The sequence below is a fragment of the Phocoena phocoena genome, chromosome 18 (genome assembly GCF_963924675.1).
Source record: "Phocoena phocoena chromosome 18, mPhoPho1.1, whole genome shotgun sequence".
Taxonomy (NCBI): domain Eukaryota; kingdom Metazoa; phylum Chordata; class Mammalia; order Artiodactyla; family Phocoenidae; genus Phocoena; species Phocoena phocoena.
In genome coordinates, this window is record NC_089236.1 from 3,372,459 (window position 1) to 3,389,413 (window position 16,955).

General features: G+C 40.1%; 1 protein-coding gene across 3 annotated transcripts; it reads right to left on the reverse strand.

The window, feature by feature from the left end:
• Positions 1-752: 752 nt before the first annotated feature.
• Positions 753-15,831, reverse strand: MTMR6 (myotubularin related protein 6). 3 transcript variants are annotated; one of them, XM_065895847.1, is made up of 14 exons: positions 15,718-15,831; positions 13,846-14,008; positions 12,424-12,581; positions 12,082-12,210; positions 10,681-10,815; positions 9,912-10,025; positions 8,404-8,536; positions 7,337-7,446; positions 6,801-6,926; positions 4,224-4,273; positions 3,571-3,771; positions 3,056-3,187; positions 2,842-2,968; positions 753-1,016 (listed from the first exon to the last, which is right to left on the reverse strand). In XM_065895847.1, the coding sequence occupies exons 3-14, from the start codon at positions 12,475-12,477 to the stop codon at positions 753-755; spliced, it is 1,575 nt and encodes a 524-aa protein (XP_065751919.1). In that variant the 5' UTR covers positions 12,478-12,581; positions 13,846-14,008; positions 15,718-15,831. The 3 variants fall into 3 exon arrangements, with proteins under 3 accessions (XP_065751919.1, XP_065751920.1, XP_065751921.1); XM_065895848.1 differs by lacking the exon at positions 9,912-10,025 and having other exon boundaries at positions 12,424-12,527; XM_065895849.1 differs by lacking the exons at positions 2,842-2,968; positions 9,912-10,025; positions 13,846-14,008; positions 15,718-15,831 and having other exon boundaries at positions 959-1,016; positions 12,424-12,477.
• Positions 15,832-16,955: the final 1,124 nt, after the last annotated feature.

Genomic DNA, 16,955 nt, shown 5'->3' on the forward strand with positions numbered 1-16,955 from the left:
AAATGTAGCACTAAACAAATTATAAGCAGAACAAAACCGTCGGTTTCGTTAATTTTGACCACGAAAGTGGGACCAGCCAGACATGAGCTTGGCAGTGTCCTTCGACCACCGTTTTGTTTCCACAGGGGCACTGCAGCATGCAGCTCCTGCGGGGGCCAGGGCAGCTGCTCACAGATACAACCGGACCGACCAAGGGAAACACACAACCAACCATCTTGCTCTAGGCTCTAAAGCTGAAGAGTAGTGTAGTGAATAAACTGAGACTTTAAGGCTTCCTTAGAAATATTTTTCATGGCACTTCAACAATAAACACCACTAATAGGCAAATTTTGCAAATATTCGTAGTTACACAATTGAAAGTACATGCCGTGTCAATTATTAAGTAAGGGACCACTTTGTCAGTTTTGTTTTCTGGCAGTCAAATCATACTTATGGAAGGCTATTCCTATTTGACTGTAATTAACATGTAATTCATAGACATGTCAGTTCACTAGTGTACAGGACAAACTGCCTGTCCAGTAAACCGGCCAGTACCACCTGCTTCTTAAAGAGCCGAAGGCCATTCATTTCCTGCTAGAAATGCAGCTGAACTGCCTTCTCTCACAAGAGCAGTTAGCATCCTGACTTCAACTATCAACCTACTGGTAAACTCTAAGATTATCACTAGGCAAATTCCTTGGGTCGCACACACAGGCCATCCTCACAATAATCCACTTCTCGCACCGCAGGCAGCCAGAAAAGTCTCTCTGAGCCTAACACGTCATTCTGGCCACGCCATACTCCGAGCTGACCACAGCAGGCTCCGCTTTGGAAAACTCGTCCGCGTACTCGCTGTAGCGGTTATCTGCGGGGCTGCTGCCCTCTACAGTTCGGAGAGCATCGTTCACAGGCAGCTCTAGAGTCTGCTCCTTGAGACACAAGGAGGTTCTGAGGGCAGGTGATTCAGGACGAACTGAATTTAACAATTCCTTGGTGAGAACTCCATCTGTCTGCTTATTTTTATGTTGCTTAATTTGCTAGAAACAAATCCAAATTTGAAAAAAAATTACAAACTGTACACGCCACAGGTTCAATATATGTTAGATGAAAGTACACAAAAATTGAGCTTCTGCAAATGTTCTCTTTATGTACGACGCAAAATTAAATCTCAAAAAATTAAAATCTAGTGTAGGTGAGACATGGTTGAGAATCCCAACTGTGTACGACTTTTGCGATGGAAAACATATTTGACAGAAGATCACTAGGCCTTCATATCTGAAAAGCACATACATTTCCTAGAAACTATAAAAAGCAAACATTTTATAATGAGAGAAATATAAGTGAGACAGTCACCCTGAAATCACAGCTATATAATGTAACAAACACACACTCATTTAGTTGAAGGTGTGACGGCCTGAAGAGCTTTCTTATGTGGTTTTCCTACAATGGTTTGGTAGGTGAGCACGACAGGCTATAGAATACAACAGAATTTTTTTGATTTTAAGAGATTTTAAAAGGATTCTTTGGCAGAGTTCCACACTCTCTAGATCCTTGGACTGATCTCCAGACAACCTTCTTGTACCGTCTATATCTTGGGCTTGCCTCTCCTACAGGTCACTCAGGCAGTCATGACCTCCTTATCTGAGAGGTGACCAGCAACACTCCTGTCTGAGAGGCAGACAGGATAGTCTCACTGAGTTTTAACAATTGGCCAGGATTTCTTAAAACATGGACTTACTGACCCTTTTTGTTACATATAATGGTTAAGAAACGTCTAAGGGTGGAGAAGGATTTCTTAAACAAGATATACAAAAAGGCATAAAACATAAAGACTGAGCAATTTGACTATATTAAAATTCACAGTAACTATATGAAACATACCATAAAGAAAATGGAAAAGATAAGAAAAGACTGGACAAAGCCATTGGTGATACATTTAACTAAATAAGAATTAGTGTGTGATATATAAAGAATTCTTATAAATCAGTAAGAAAAAGGCAAATACGCCAACAGAAAAATGGTTTGAATAGGCCATTCGCAGAAAGGGAAAAATTCAACTTCACTCGTCATGGAAATCCGAAACTGCAAATAACTGAAATGTCTAGCACAGCTGAATTGATGGACTGTGATACAGTCACATAAGAGAATACGATACAGTAGCTACTGATAAAACAGATGAATTAAAGCTACGTGTATCAACGTGGATAAATTTCAAAACAATGTAGAGCGAAGTGAAGCATGACAGCCTTTGTATAGCTTTAAAACGTGCTTTCTTAAGCGGAGTGAAGGGTACCTGGGCATTCATGTGATTTGTTGCCCTCTACATCTTATACATAACTACTTTCTTTTTTCAATATATAATAAAAATAATATTTCAAACCATATGCAACAATATTATAAATTGTTTGTGGATATAAACATATATAGAGGAAGTATAAAAATAGGCACAGGAATGACTAACACCAGATTCAGCACAGCAAGTGTAGTGGGGAAGACTCAGTAGGGCTCACACGGTCTGCAAATAGATCGATAATGTGTCTTCCCTTCAAACAGAAACATGAAAGGTCTGAATCAAATACCGTAAATCTTAAAACCTCACAAAGCCAGCTGGTGAATAGCCTGATATTATATCTCGATTTCTCTATATATTATACTTCAAATAGTTCAATATATTTTAAAATTCAGGGAAAGCGATTTAAACTAACCTGTTCAAAGCAGAGGAGACCTGATTTTGAAGCAACCATGAGTACTTACAAGATTTCTATTGATACGTACGCTACATTTACACTGAGAGCACCAAGTAAGGAAATAAGCTAATTTAATATTCCAAATATATTACATCAGATACTTGAGAATACTTACGGATTCTAAGTCTTTCACATCTTTCTGTAGCTGCTTATTTTGCTCATTCATATTCATAATTCTATTAAACACAGACTGCCTAGGGTGCAACGTTCGATCAAATTGGTGGTACATGTTTCTCCAAAACCTTTATGACAAAAATAGAAAAAAAAATACTTCAATAAATTGTGTTGGAGAAAAATTGAGTATAAATACTTCAATAATGCCAGCTTACTTGAAATTGAAAGATACTGTATTTGGCTCCAAAACTGCCAATTTCTGAGACGTGGAACTGTAGAGAGGATTGAAGTACTTCTCCTGGTCATCCAAAAGGAACGGCCACAGGGAGTAAGTCTTCTCCTTTAACCTAATGTGATGAGAAAAACACGAAGATCTTTCCCAGAGACGCTAACCCTCACTTTTGTAAAGCAGGCAGTCATTTCCCATGTAGATTTAAGTTTTAGTTTTTACTTCTATTCACAGTCTAGCCTCACCTCTGAATTCTTCACACTTACACTGTACATACTTTTCTGTATGTATGCTACACTTCAAAACAAATTTTAACTATTAACCCGAGAGTGTGAGGGGTACTCAGAGCATACTCAGCTTCAGAAAAACAGACAATAAAAATCTTTACAATAAGACTCAGTTCCATATCATACTGTCAAGATAGTTTAAGTTCAACTATGATTTATGTCAGACCTCAGCTAAATAGGAAAGAAGAAAGCCTATTTCAATCAACTGCCTTACTTGAGTTCTTCTCTTTCCTTCTGACAATTTCCAATAAAGTTTCCAAACTGGCATGAATGAATATGTTCATGGATCTGAAGAAGAAACGCTTCATTGAATTCGAAGGCTTGTGGAAACTGTTCAGTCAAATGCCACACACATTCCAAGAACTGAGTAAACACCGGTGAAACTTCCTTTGGGTCACCATCCAAATGGCCACACCTAACCCCCCAGAAAGTACAAGCTTTTAAAAATGCCACTGAAAGAGGTCAACTGTTCGGGTATTGTTAAATTTAAATACATATCCCGCCCCCACCCCCGCCAAAAAAAATCGTAAAACATTGTTACATTGGCATTTAAAAAAAAAAAAACTGTCATGTTTTTATTGAAACAATTTACACCTATGAGTTTTTCAACCACAATTTTAACAGGTCTGTTACATTCTAACTACTACAATGCAGACAAAACGGAAGGTAATAAACTGCTATGAAAATTAACAAAAGTATCAGACTTGAAAAAAATGACAGAAAAAGAATTAAATCGGGCTTCATACAAAAAAACACCACTCTCACCTCCCATCAGACATGGGAGTTCATGAAGAACAGGAACATTCAGGTACTCTAAATTAGTTCTACTAACTTTACCAAGTGCCTAAATGTATAACTGTGACTCACCTCTCCGAATATTTATGTCCAAAGGAGATCCAATCTTTTTCTATTAAAACCTTAACGAGAAAAAGTAAAATCCATTTTGTAACCACAATTCTTTTTTTGTTTAGAATGGATTAAATCCTATTATCTTAAAAACAGCATTTACACTTTTCACTTATGGTGGCAAACAAAATGAAATTTTTTTAATTACAGGCAAAAGACAGCAAGAAGCTGGGTTAGAGGCTGGCTTAACAAGGAGTGAAAATGATACATAAAAAGAAATACAGTAGGTCTTGTGACTTAAATTTACTTCAGTTGCATTTATTACATTTTAAGTGAAAAGTGCATGTTATAAAACACTATTGCATTTACATTTTTTGTATGTATGATGATATATGCACAGAAAAAAGGTTAGGAAAATGAAAATCAGAAGGTTTCCAGTGGTTACTGGATGGCAAACTGGGGTGGATGTTTAAACCTTTTGGCTTACTTGTACCTTACTTCTGTAATACTTTTTAAAAAAAAAAGGATGGTAAAGAAACCAATGAAAAGTTTATATCCAAATTCAAATGTTGATATGTGACCTCCTGAGTGCACTCTTTTCTGTTACAACTCTACTGAAATAATAGGTTTCTAATTCTTTTCGGTCTAATCTAAACATTATCTTCTTAGTATTTACTATACTTTCTAATTTCGTTATATAATCACCAAGTACATTCTTTTCAATGTCAAAATTGCCACTTTTAGCTCCTCTGACTTTGTCTTAAATCTCTCCAGAAGGCCATGGCACGTGTGGGTAAAGAAGATTCTGGAGTCACAGTGCACGGGCTCAAATCCCAGCTTCCCCACTTCCACACCCGGCAACCTTGGGCACGTGGTCCGGGCTGCAGCCTCGGTTTCTACCGTGGGACCTCTGCCATCCCGCCACACACCCACGTCTGAAACTCAACACCGTTCTCACTCAACTCACTCCGTCGCTTCTCTCAGCACAGTCCATCCTGGCAACTGAGCGCAGAGCCTGGAAGCAATCCGAGAAGAGGCGTCTTCTCCCCCACCCACACCCATTCCACGAACAACGCTTACTCCGCTGTCTCGCCCTCCCTGGAGGGGCCCGTCGCCCACTCCTCCATCGCGGGACACTGCCTTAGTTCTGGCCCTCTTTTCTCTCCTAAGTCATCCTATCGGCTTCTATGCGGGTCTCCTAGCCTCCATTCCCACCGCTCTGCATTCCAGACACCACCTTTTTAAAAAGATGAGCTCTGAGCATGTTCCCGTTTCCCGCGTTTAAAGCCTGTTGCTGGGCTTCCCTGGTGGCGCAGTGGTTGAGAGTCCGCCTGCCGATGCAGGGGACACGGGTTCGTGCCCCGGTCCGGGAAGATCCCACATGCCGCAGAGCGGCTGGGCCCGTGAGCCATGGCCGCTGAGCCTGCGCGTCCGGAGCCTGTGCTCCGCAACGGGAGAGGCCACAGCAGTGAGAGGCCCGCGTACCGCAAAGAAAAAAAAAAAAGCCTGTTGCTGGCTCTCACCCCCCAGCAGGGGGACGTCCAGTTGCCTGCCAGACTTCTCCTCCTCGGGCCCTAGCTCACCCCGTTCTTCTATGCCAGCCTCACCCCTCACACAGCCTGCACCCTACCCATCACCCGCCGGCTGCAGTCACCTGCAGGAGCCACGCTTTAGTCCTCACCGTTCCTCTAGCCTGCGAGGCTCCCACACGGCTGCCGGTCACTTACTGCACGCTTTCATCTGGACGCCCGGCAGACAGTGAAAGCCAAACAGGGCCAAGGAAACACCCCTATCTCACACGCCCAAGGCAAGCGGAACCTTACTTTATTAGAAGCCCTTGCATTTGACCTGTCCCAGATGCAACATGCTGGCACCACGAAAACAACGGTTCTGAAAGGGGTCTGGCTGTGTTAAACCTTCCCCTGCTTTAAGACAGCACTGTGCTTCATAATTCTAAACTAATAAAAACTGCCTACCAGCTCTTCATTTATTTTACCTGCCCTGAATTAAGACAAATTGTGAAAACAGGAGTCAATCTGACCACGCTCGTGCATTAAAAAGCACACAAAACCCAGGAGCCAGGGCTTCGGCGCCACAAAGCAGGGAATCTGCTCAACTAGAAATCGCACCTTCAGGTTTAAAACATGCTCCCTAAAGTGTAGTTACAACTAACAAGTGAAGGTGCATTGAATAGAAAGTTTCCTCTAGAATATAATTTATAAGTACTCTTATCTATGTCTTGTCTTACTACAATATTTACATTTGTTAGATAAAAATGAGGGAGAAATACTGAATATTTCTATTGCAACATTTTATGGGGGAAAAAACCTTTTAATCTAAAACTTTTTGTCAAAGAGATGGCACAAGTGGAAATTAATCTAACGCAGAGTTCCTCAGCCTCAGCAGTACTGACATTTTGGGCCAGGTAATCCTCTGCTGTAGGGACCGTCCTGTGAATTATAGGTTATTAGCAGCTGGCCTCCACCAGCTGGATCCCAGGTACACCCTTTCCTTTAGTTATAACAATCAAGATGACTCCTGGAGGGGGACAAAATCACTCCTATTTGAGACCAGTGGTCTGGCCAAACAAGTCCTTACCATGAATCCTCTGATTGTCCTGTAGTAGGGATCCAATAAGAGAGAGCCCAGGGAACAGACCTGGGAAGTCCTGTCCCAGCCATCAGAGCAATGTACCAACACACTCGCATTTTCAACCATTATTGCCTGAAAAGAAAGACCACACACTTCGATTCCAGCAAAATCTATTTTAGGTACATCAGTAAGTGCTATTTACTCAAAAACCAAAGTAGCAGGTATTGCATTATAAAGAAGAACTAGGATTGCAATGATTATGTTGTCACAGCATAATCTCCAAGGAACTGGACAAAACACAAAGCGAACAAACAAAAAGCACAGACAAAAATGCCGTTTCAACGTGTCGGGGAATTTCTTTTGAAGTTCCTATATTAAGTGCTACATGATACTTTCAAGGTTCATATTAAAGTGAACCTCATTAAAGAGGTAAAACATAATAAAAGTTATCTGGCAGGAAAGGATACCAGCACCCAACAGAATAAATCCATTCCTTCCCAACCAGTGAAACCCCAGATCAAACATGAGTGAAGAAGGGTTACTTTGGCTAAGAAGATTGCAGCGTCCATAACGGCTTTGATATGGCGCAGCCATCCTGCGTTCTCCAGACCCGAGTAGAAATCACTGACAGAAAGCCCTTTGGTACCGTTGACTGCAAGGGGAAAGACATTTCAGTTAGAAAGGAGCTTGAGTGCCCACTTCTATTCAAGAGACTCCTGGGGAGCAAGGTGGGCAAGAAGAGAAGAGGACAAAATAAACAGGCAAGACTCTTTATACATGAACACATGCTATTAAAAAGCTCAATAATGGAGTTTTAGGTACATTTTTCTGTCATTCCTCATGTTTAAAAAAAAAAATTGCTCCAATACCCTTTGTAAAAAAATTTTCAACACAAATGTGTAACTAAAAATAGTCTGAGGGGCTTCCCTGGTGGCCAGTGGTTGAGAGTCCGCCTGCCGATGCAGGGGACACGGGTTCGTGCAGATCCCACATGCCGCGGAGCGGCTGGGCCCGTGAGTCATGGCTGCTGAGCCTGTGCGTCCGGAGCCTGTGCTCCGCAACAGGAGAGGCCACAGCAGTGAGATGCCCACATACCGCAAAAAAAGAAAAAAAAAAAAAAAGTCTGAGATTCCAGTTTTTTAAGTTCCACACCAAAACTGGAAAGATAGCTTAATATTTAAATGGAACACTGTCATAAATTAATCTTCACTGTACTGACTAATCAAGAATATCTAACAATAGCAATTTTTTGTAAAAACCAGTAGAATTATACTGTCTAATAAATATAGTAGCCACTACTGAAATACAGCTATTAAACACCTGAAATGTGAGTAGTCCACAGTAAGTATAAGAGACACACTAGCCAATTTCTAGGACTTAAAGGAAAAGAAGCAAAATATATCATTACTAATTTTTTATACTGATTACATGTTAGCATGTTTTTAATGTATTAGGTTAAGTATATTATTAAAATTAATTTCAACTGGTTTTTACTCTTCTGAACGTGACTACTAGAAAATTTTTAATTATATAATTTTAAATTTTATAATGTGACTAGCATTACATTTCTATGGGACAAAGCTGCCTAGAAGGTAAGCAATAATCGTACCTTCCAATAATTTCTGAAGGCTGGACCGCATGACATGAATATTTTCAATTCCAACAAACTGAAATCTAATATTAGAATAGTTGTCTTCATTTTCATAACCTTTTCCAGCTGCTCTGTTGGCCATTGCATTCAGCTAAAATTTTAAATTTTAGAAATTTAGAGACAAATTGCTTTTATCTTTTAGTTTACCAAAATATCATGAGAACACTAAATAAACCACAATTTAGCTAGCAGAGTTTAAAGGAACTCATCAAAACTGAATATACTACCATGTTTTAATAAGTGAAAAGTGTCATATATGTTATCCATAGTACAGAAGGATCCTATCAAGTAACAAAATGATTGCTAGATAAGAATCAGATAAGAAGTTCCCCACATATAATTCATGAAACTAATTCACATATGTATTTAGTCAGTCTTCCATATGTTTGTAGTATTTTAAAATTTAAAAAAAGAAAGAAATGTCTGCTGTCCAAACCCTGTATGATTCAGAGTTGAGCAGAGCTGGGGAGTTTTTACAGAATGAACTTAGAAGATTCACTTCAGAACAAGCCTGGAGCACTTAATCATTCAGAAAGCCACAGGGACCCTGAAAAATCACATCTGAAACATGCTCTAGATTGTTCCAGGTCCTCCATATTCAGGGTTACTGGAAGACCACACCCTATACGACACAGCATATGATGAGCTAGCCTGATACATCTCCAAGAACTGGGTCAAAAATAGCCCAGTTTCTAGGGAGAGAAGACTGCCTATAGGCCCACGGTCTTTGGCTATTAGATCAAATGCTATCAGAGGTTAAGATTTGGCATGTTTAATTCTTTCAGACTAGGATTTCATATGGTACGTCATGATAATTTGCTAAATAGTCTTACAAACTTGGATGAAACAGAACCTAAGTTGGAAGAAAAAGTTGCTTTTCATGCAGTGGATTGGGGCCCAGGCTGGTAAGAAGTATAGTTAAATTGTGTCTACTGACCCACTGGTCATTCAGCACCTGTGATGGCTAAGGCAAGAGTTAGGTGTTTAAATGCTTCCACATTATTACCACTTGAGTTTAACTAGGAAAACGAACCAATCAAAGAAAGATCTGTTTTCTGTGTAGGAGCCAATTATATAAGTAAGAGATATGAGGGCCTGAGAAACAAATCACCCTCAGACCTCATGTTCAGAAAGTCTTACGTTACAATCATCTTTTTATATCTAGTATTACCTAAAAATAGTTCTAAGCAATTAACCCACCCAGATTACACAAGGAAGTAAACTAAAATTTTTCTTACAAGAGGTATCACCAACACCCTTGAATTCTAAGAAAGTCTTTTTTTAAAACAAAAGAATATCAAATTATCAATTTCTAATTTTTAATACTTGTTAATTTATGCAAATTAATCTTATCTTCTGTTTTCTCCATTATCTTTTGTGAAGTTGTATAATGATGAGAATTACTTCTAAAACAACTACCATTCCTTTCAACAAAGCTGCCTAAAATTGCGTTCTACATCGCTCACTCGCTTTTTCCCATCGCTTTCTCTTATTTTCTCATCATTCCAGATTTTTGAAGAAATTCTCACTATAATTCTGCCAATGTCCTTTTGTGTAGCCCACCAGCTCTGCATGCGATGCTATAATAAAAATTAAAAGTAATGTTAGCTATTACCATTGAGGATTTTAATTACTTTAGTTTCAGTATCTTACATGAATTGGTTGTTTAACTGTGTTTACAAAAAGAAAAAGGGATTCTAGCATTTGTTCCAATGATAAAAATTTATCCTGACATTATAGATACCTAACAGAACAACTATTTACTGTTCACTATTTATAATTCCCTAGTTCAATATTTCCTAAGTTAGCTCACTATCTATTTTCCTTATTTTCCTGAATATTCCAAATTACAGTCCATTATTTTAACAGCATTTTGCCAATTAAAAATTCCACCAAAAAAAGTAATAAGAATTTCTGATTTTCACAACACATACTTTTCAGTATTTCTTCACAATAACATAAGGCTTACATATCATCTAGAGGTCCCAATATAAAATTCAGGTTTCCTAATTTGTATATATATCAGAAGACATAAGAAATCACCACCTGGGTTCTTGGGAAATTGGTATTCTAAGTTGGTATCCTTTAAAGATTGATTTCCTTAGTATCATTAGCCTCGGTTAATTTACAACTAGGATTCAGATATGTTAAATATGGACGAAGTGATCAGTTCCCACTAACTGAATTAGCAGAGACAAGTGAACTGCCAGACCATACTAGACTTAAGACACATACTCTGGGCCTGGTGTCCATGACATACATGTAGCGGTTGGCTGGGTTGGCTTTGCTGATGGCCTGAAGCAAGTGTTCATCCTCCAGGCACCGGGCACTGAATCCTGACAGTGGCTGACTACACCGACAAATGGCAGCCTAGTTTTAAAAAGAGGAAATAGATTATCCAAAGACGTCTAAAACACACCTCAGAGACACGCTTAAAGGAAAAAATCCCACCGTTAAAATCAAATGTGCATGCAATCTATTTAAAAGTCAGGGAACTAAGATCCCGCACGCCTCACAGCACAGCCAAAAAACAAAAACAAAACGAAAACAGAAAGCAAAACAAAATCAAAAACAACAAAAAAATCCTATAGCAAAAATAAAGGAGCCGGGAGATGGACTGGAGATAAGGTTGAGGGAATCTTCTAGAATGAGATAAAGAGGAGAGAATTTAGAGGGTATTAACTTCCTGGCATAGAAAGTTTATGCTAGGAAGCCCACTTGTCCACATACACACACAAAAGTACAAAGAAAATTAACACAAGAGAGGAAGCTACCAAAGAAATAGAGGGGCAATTTCCCAAAACTAAGTCCGAAGTTTCCACGTAGCATTTAAAACAACATGCCAAGGCCTGAAATCATTGTGAAATTTCAGGACGCTGGGTGAAAAGAAAATTCTAAAACCTTCTCAAGGAAAAAAATCAGGCCACAAAAGACTGGGAGTCAGAACTGGCATCCATCCCTCAAGTTACCAGCTGTGAGGACAGGAAAATGATTCGCCCTCGCTGAACCACAGCTTCCCCATTTGAAAGGTACAGGGAATAATACCCAGAGACTACCTTATAAAGTTATATGAGGATCCCATGCGTATAAGGCACTAAATATGCAGTACCTCCTGGCCTTCTGTGGAGACCACAAAGGCAAACTGTACTGGGACGGGCAAGCCCGATTACAGAATCTCAGTGAAAAGACTCCTCCACCTATTCATACAGCAAAACTCCTTCTGATCTGAAGAGCTGACTATTAAAATGGGAGCCTCAAACACCCTTGGCTCTCTCCCTTTTCCCAATAGTTGGCTTTTCAGAACTATCTGGTTTCCCCCAAAACAAGCAGGATCAAAAGAGAAGTACAGGAAAGGAAGGAGAATCTATCTGTTCACAAATCCTGTTATTTTCAAGTCACTACTGGAAGGAAGGAAGGAAAGGATGAGAGGGAGGGGAGGAAGACGACAAGTATGAAAGTTTCTGTGTTTCAGATAATTTTGTTTTAAAATTTCAAAAATGTAATCAAGGGAAAAGCCAGCATTCCTCTATCGGCGACACTGCAACAATGACCTCTAAATGTAAAAATGAGTGTTCTTTTGGACACAATCTGAAGAGGGTTACACTCCATCTGTAAAATCAAAAGACAGCTTCCTACCTCCTTATTTTGGTGATAGTAGGAAAGAACTGGGAACCTTCCCTTGCTCCGGAACTTGGAACTACCAACAATGATTGGTTTGCTTGCTATTCGGGGAACATAAAGTTCTCTGGGATAAGTTTCACAAATCTGTAAAAAATCAAATAAAATATAACCATGCTACTCATAGTTCAAAAACCAAGAGGTTAAAAATCACCTTTAAAAACCACGAAAACTTATTAAATGCAAGAACAGTACTTGGCAGTACATAGACAAGTCACTGCTATGACGGTCTCTGACCCTCCCCTCCAGTATGTTTTCTGAGCCCCTCCGACAGGCGACAACGTTTTCTGAGCCCCTTACCTTGTAGTCGCGGTTGGCGTCGGACAGCTGCCAGTTGGAATTCGGCACGCCCATCCTCTTATACTCTTCAGCGAGGTCGACGAGCTGCCAACCTCGCAGCCTTTCTGAATCATTTTGTTTGGGATTATAAGAGAATGCATAGAGATCTTCATATTTTGCTATGGTATACAAAACACATGAATGTCAAGATGCAATTTATAGGACTTAATACACTACAAATGAAAGAAGTTTTTCAGTTTTAGCCCTCCATTTTAAAAAAATCTTCAGAGAGACAGCTAACACCTGAACATACTTGAACTTAATATTTTCTCAGTTCTTTGATGCAGATGACTATACCTAAAGGCACACATACTGATCTGAGATTCAATTCACACCATCGGCAAAAGCTAGTAAACAGTACAGACTCATACATTAAACACTCTACTGCAATATTTCCTTTTCTTAAAAGTAAAAATTTAAAGATACAAGTAGACCCTTCCCACCCACCACTTTTCCCAAATGAGATGTAAAACGGAAGCCCAGCGCTTTAATGGAAAGCTAGAGGTGGCACACAGAACCTGAGATTGCATACACCCCAACAGGACAGCGTGGACCAAAATCGTCAAAGGCTGCTCAGAGCTCCAGAGAGCACCCGCTTCTGAACAAGGCCAAGCTCCAAAGTCACAGAACCATCCCCGCTGTAAGGGCTGCCCTGGGGACAGTGGGACCGACAGCACAGGCTTCCAGGGTTAGGAGAGCAGAGTGAGTGTGGACCTGCTCCCAGACCACTGCGACCCAGGTGTTCAGCACAAAGGAACATTCAGGAACCGGTGCGCTTTGCCTCCAGAGAGAGCTGTGGAGTCCAGCACGTCGGCGTAGGGGCGTAAGATCTCAGGGGCGTAAGCAGTGATGCAACTCCTCTCTAGGGCCATGTCGCCCTCACTGCCACCTCTGCTAAAGCAGGGGTCACCCTCTCTTCCCTCTGCTCACCCCCTCAGGCTCCACTCCCTCAGATTAAATGTACTAGTCCCACTGCTACCAGAGAAGCCTGACCGTCCTTAACTTCTCGTTCAGGAATCAATTTCCAAGTCATTGCTCTCAGTTGTGGGATACCATTTAAAAAAAAAAAAAAAAAGCTGTGCTACTGGTTTTATCAACTTTAAAGACATCCACGTAAATCTATGGTTTTTCAAGTCTGTACTACTATAAACGTTTCGCCCTTTCCTTCTTATTATTCCTTCTTTCCTTCTTATTACCCCTTCTTCTTACAATTCAGATCAGAAGTTTCTCATTATTTCTAGGCCAAACTTTTTGGAACAGAGTGCACAAGACCTTGACTTAACAGTACTTAAAGTACAAAATAACAATAATGAGATATTTTAAAAGTATCTTAGATAATCCACCTCATTTGATCAAGTAAGCTTTGGCCCTGAAGAACAGTACCTTGTTTTGACAGCTGTAGCAAAGAGTTGTAAATATCGTGGCAGTCTCTTTCTCTGGGAACAATGAAATGCACAGTCCGGAAGTTCTTGCACTGGATCACGAGAGGGCACCCAGAAGTCGTGAGAGCTAGTTTCTCCACCAAGGCAATATGGTGGTGCAGTATCTACAGCATGAGAAAACGCTTGACCATCATTATAAACAAGCACTAAGTATCTTACTCGCTTCCCAGAGTGTGTAAATGTTAGAAACGCCCTCTTCAAATAAAGTCTCAGAGGTTATACGCTACACACTCAAACTTAAACTTTTAAATGACCAAATGCCCAAGCTGGAAACACACCCTGATACTTCCCCATCGCTGCACATGTTCCACACACCATCAGACCCCGAGAACGGCATCTCCTAAATACCTCTGCTCCATCTCCACTGTCACGGCCCTAGTTGCAATGTTCCCACTGTTTCCCACCTGAATTACTGTAAAGAGCCTCCCGAATGCCCTCTCCACACCTACGCTTGACCCTCTCTAAGCCATTTTCTACAAGGCAGAGGAGTGACCATTAAAAAACAATTAAATAGTTATCATATGATCCAGCAATCCCACTCTTAGGCATATACCCAGAAAAGATGAAACCACTAATTCAAAAAGGTAACGTGCACCCCAGTGTTCACCGCAGCGCTATTTACAATAGCCAGGTCATGGAAGCAACCTAAATGCCCATTGACAGACGAGTGGACAAAGAAGATGTGGTACATATATACAATGGAATATTACCCAGCCATAAAAAGAATGAAGTAATGTCATTTGCAGCAACACGGACGGACCTAGAGATTGTCATACTAAGAGAAAGACAAATATATCACATATCACTTATATGTAGAATCTAAAATATGATACAAATCAACATATCTACAAAACAGAAACAGACTCACAGACATACAGAACAGACCTGTGGTTGCCAAGGGGGAGGGGGAAGGGGAGGGAAGGAGTGGGAGTTTGGGGTTAGCAGATGCAAACTATTATATACAGGATGGATAAACAACAAGGTCCTACTGCATGGCACAGTGAACTATATTCAATATCCTTTGATAAACCATAATGGAAAAGAATATGAAAAAGAATATATATGTGTGTAACTGAGTCACTTTGCTGTACAGCAGAAATTAATACAACATTGTAAATCAATAATACTCGAGTCTAGGGAAGTGGGAAATAACATGACTAGATGGCTCTTTTTTAATTGCTTTTCTAAAATTTTATTTATAAAAATAAAATAAAAAGCAATAAAAAAAAGCCACCTAGGGGTGGGATAGGGAGGGTGGGAGGGAGACACAAGAGGGGAGAGATATGGGGATATATGTATACATATAGCTGATTCACTTTGTTATACAGCAGAAACTAACACACCACTGTAAAGCGATTATACTCCAATAAAGATGTTCAAAAAAATAAAATAAAAGTAAATAAATAAACAATAAAAAAGCCACCTAGTCATGTTATTTCCCGCCTCCCTAGCCTCATTTCAGGTCCCTTGCCACATCCCTAAGTTCTGGTGACAACAGCCTTCTTTTGGCTCTTCCAATGCACCAAGCTCCTTTACACAGCACTGCGGTGCTCCTACCTCTTCACCCAGGAACTTCTAGTGTTATTTCTGGCCTTTGCTTAAAATTCATCACCGAGAAAGAATGCCACTCCACAATGACATCACTGTCTTATTAAAATAGGAGGGTAGGTGTGAACACGTGACTTTGAAAATTTTTTGGTTGAGACAGATAGCCAATGATTACAATTTTTTGGGCATATTCAAAATAAAACATGAGCTAGACCATGTCCAATAATATAATTACAGTAAACAGCACAGCAGAGGTCTTCCTTACCCAGGTTTCTTTCTGATGAGAGTCTATAAACAGCAGATGTGTGGCCGTGAGATACAGGGTTCCTGTTAACGACTTGTTGCTTGTACTGAATCGGTCGAGCAATTTCACTTGCTCAACCTGAAAAAGAGAAAGGTGTTATTTCTCATTTCAAAAGTCGCATAAATTCTTTTCCCGTTATCCCAGCATTTAAATGTACATTTTCAAAATGTTTTCTCCTTCTGTTCAAAAACGTAAGTTTATTTAAGATTGAAAGTTAAATCGCACATATCTTGGGGAACATATAAACCACCAACAATATAAGTATTACTAATATTTACAGTGACAAATATAACCAATAGAGAAGAAGTCTGTAAAAAAGGTAACATAAATATGGAAGGGAATGGGCTTCCCTGGTGGCGCAGTGGTTAAGAATCTGCCTGCCAATGCAGGGAACACGGGTTCGAGCTCTGGTCTGGGAAGATCCCACATGCCGCGGAGCAACTAAGCTCGTGCGCTACAACTACTGAGCCTGTGCTCTAGAGCCCTCAAGCCACAACTACTGAGCCCGCACGCCTAGAGCCCGTGCTCTAGCAACAAGAGAAGCCACCGTAATGAGAAGCCCGAGCACCACAACGAAGAATAGCCCCTGCTCACCACAACTAGAGAAAGCCCACGTGCAGCAACGAAGACCCAACACAGCCAAAAATAAAATAAATAAGTAAATGAATTTATTAAAAAAAGAAATATGGAAGGGAACAGCAAGGATATGGTATAAATAAGCATAAACGTTTTTTGTATCCAAGAATCAGTATCTTTTATTTAAAGCTGGCAAGTCAAGAAATAAATAAGGTTATTATCTAGAGTTAGGAAACTAAAATACCAGAAAAAAATCAATCAGGAAACAGTTAATAGGTTGCAACCTACAACTTACTCTGCTCACCTCTGCACCCAGGATACTGTTCTGTGTCCAGCTCTGTGCTTTTACTCACCCAGTCCTCCCTGCCAACAGTCTCTCCTGCTCAGCTAAGTGAGAAGCATTCTTCAGGGCCCACTGATGTCCTGTCTCTTAACAGGAAGGCTTCTCAGTTAATTAATTAATTACTAATGTCAGCTTTGTATTTCTTCCTGGCTCTGGACTCCCTTGCATAGATTATGTTGCATGTTGCTCCCTTGCCCTCTACAGCTGAGGCAGTGAAGTACATAGTACATCTTTCTTGATAGTACATACACACACGAACACACACAGACAGACAGACAGA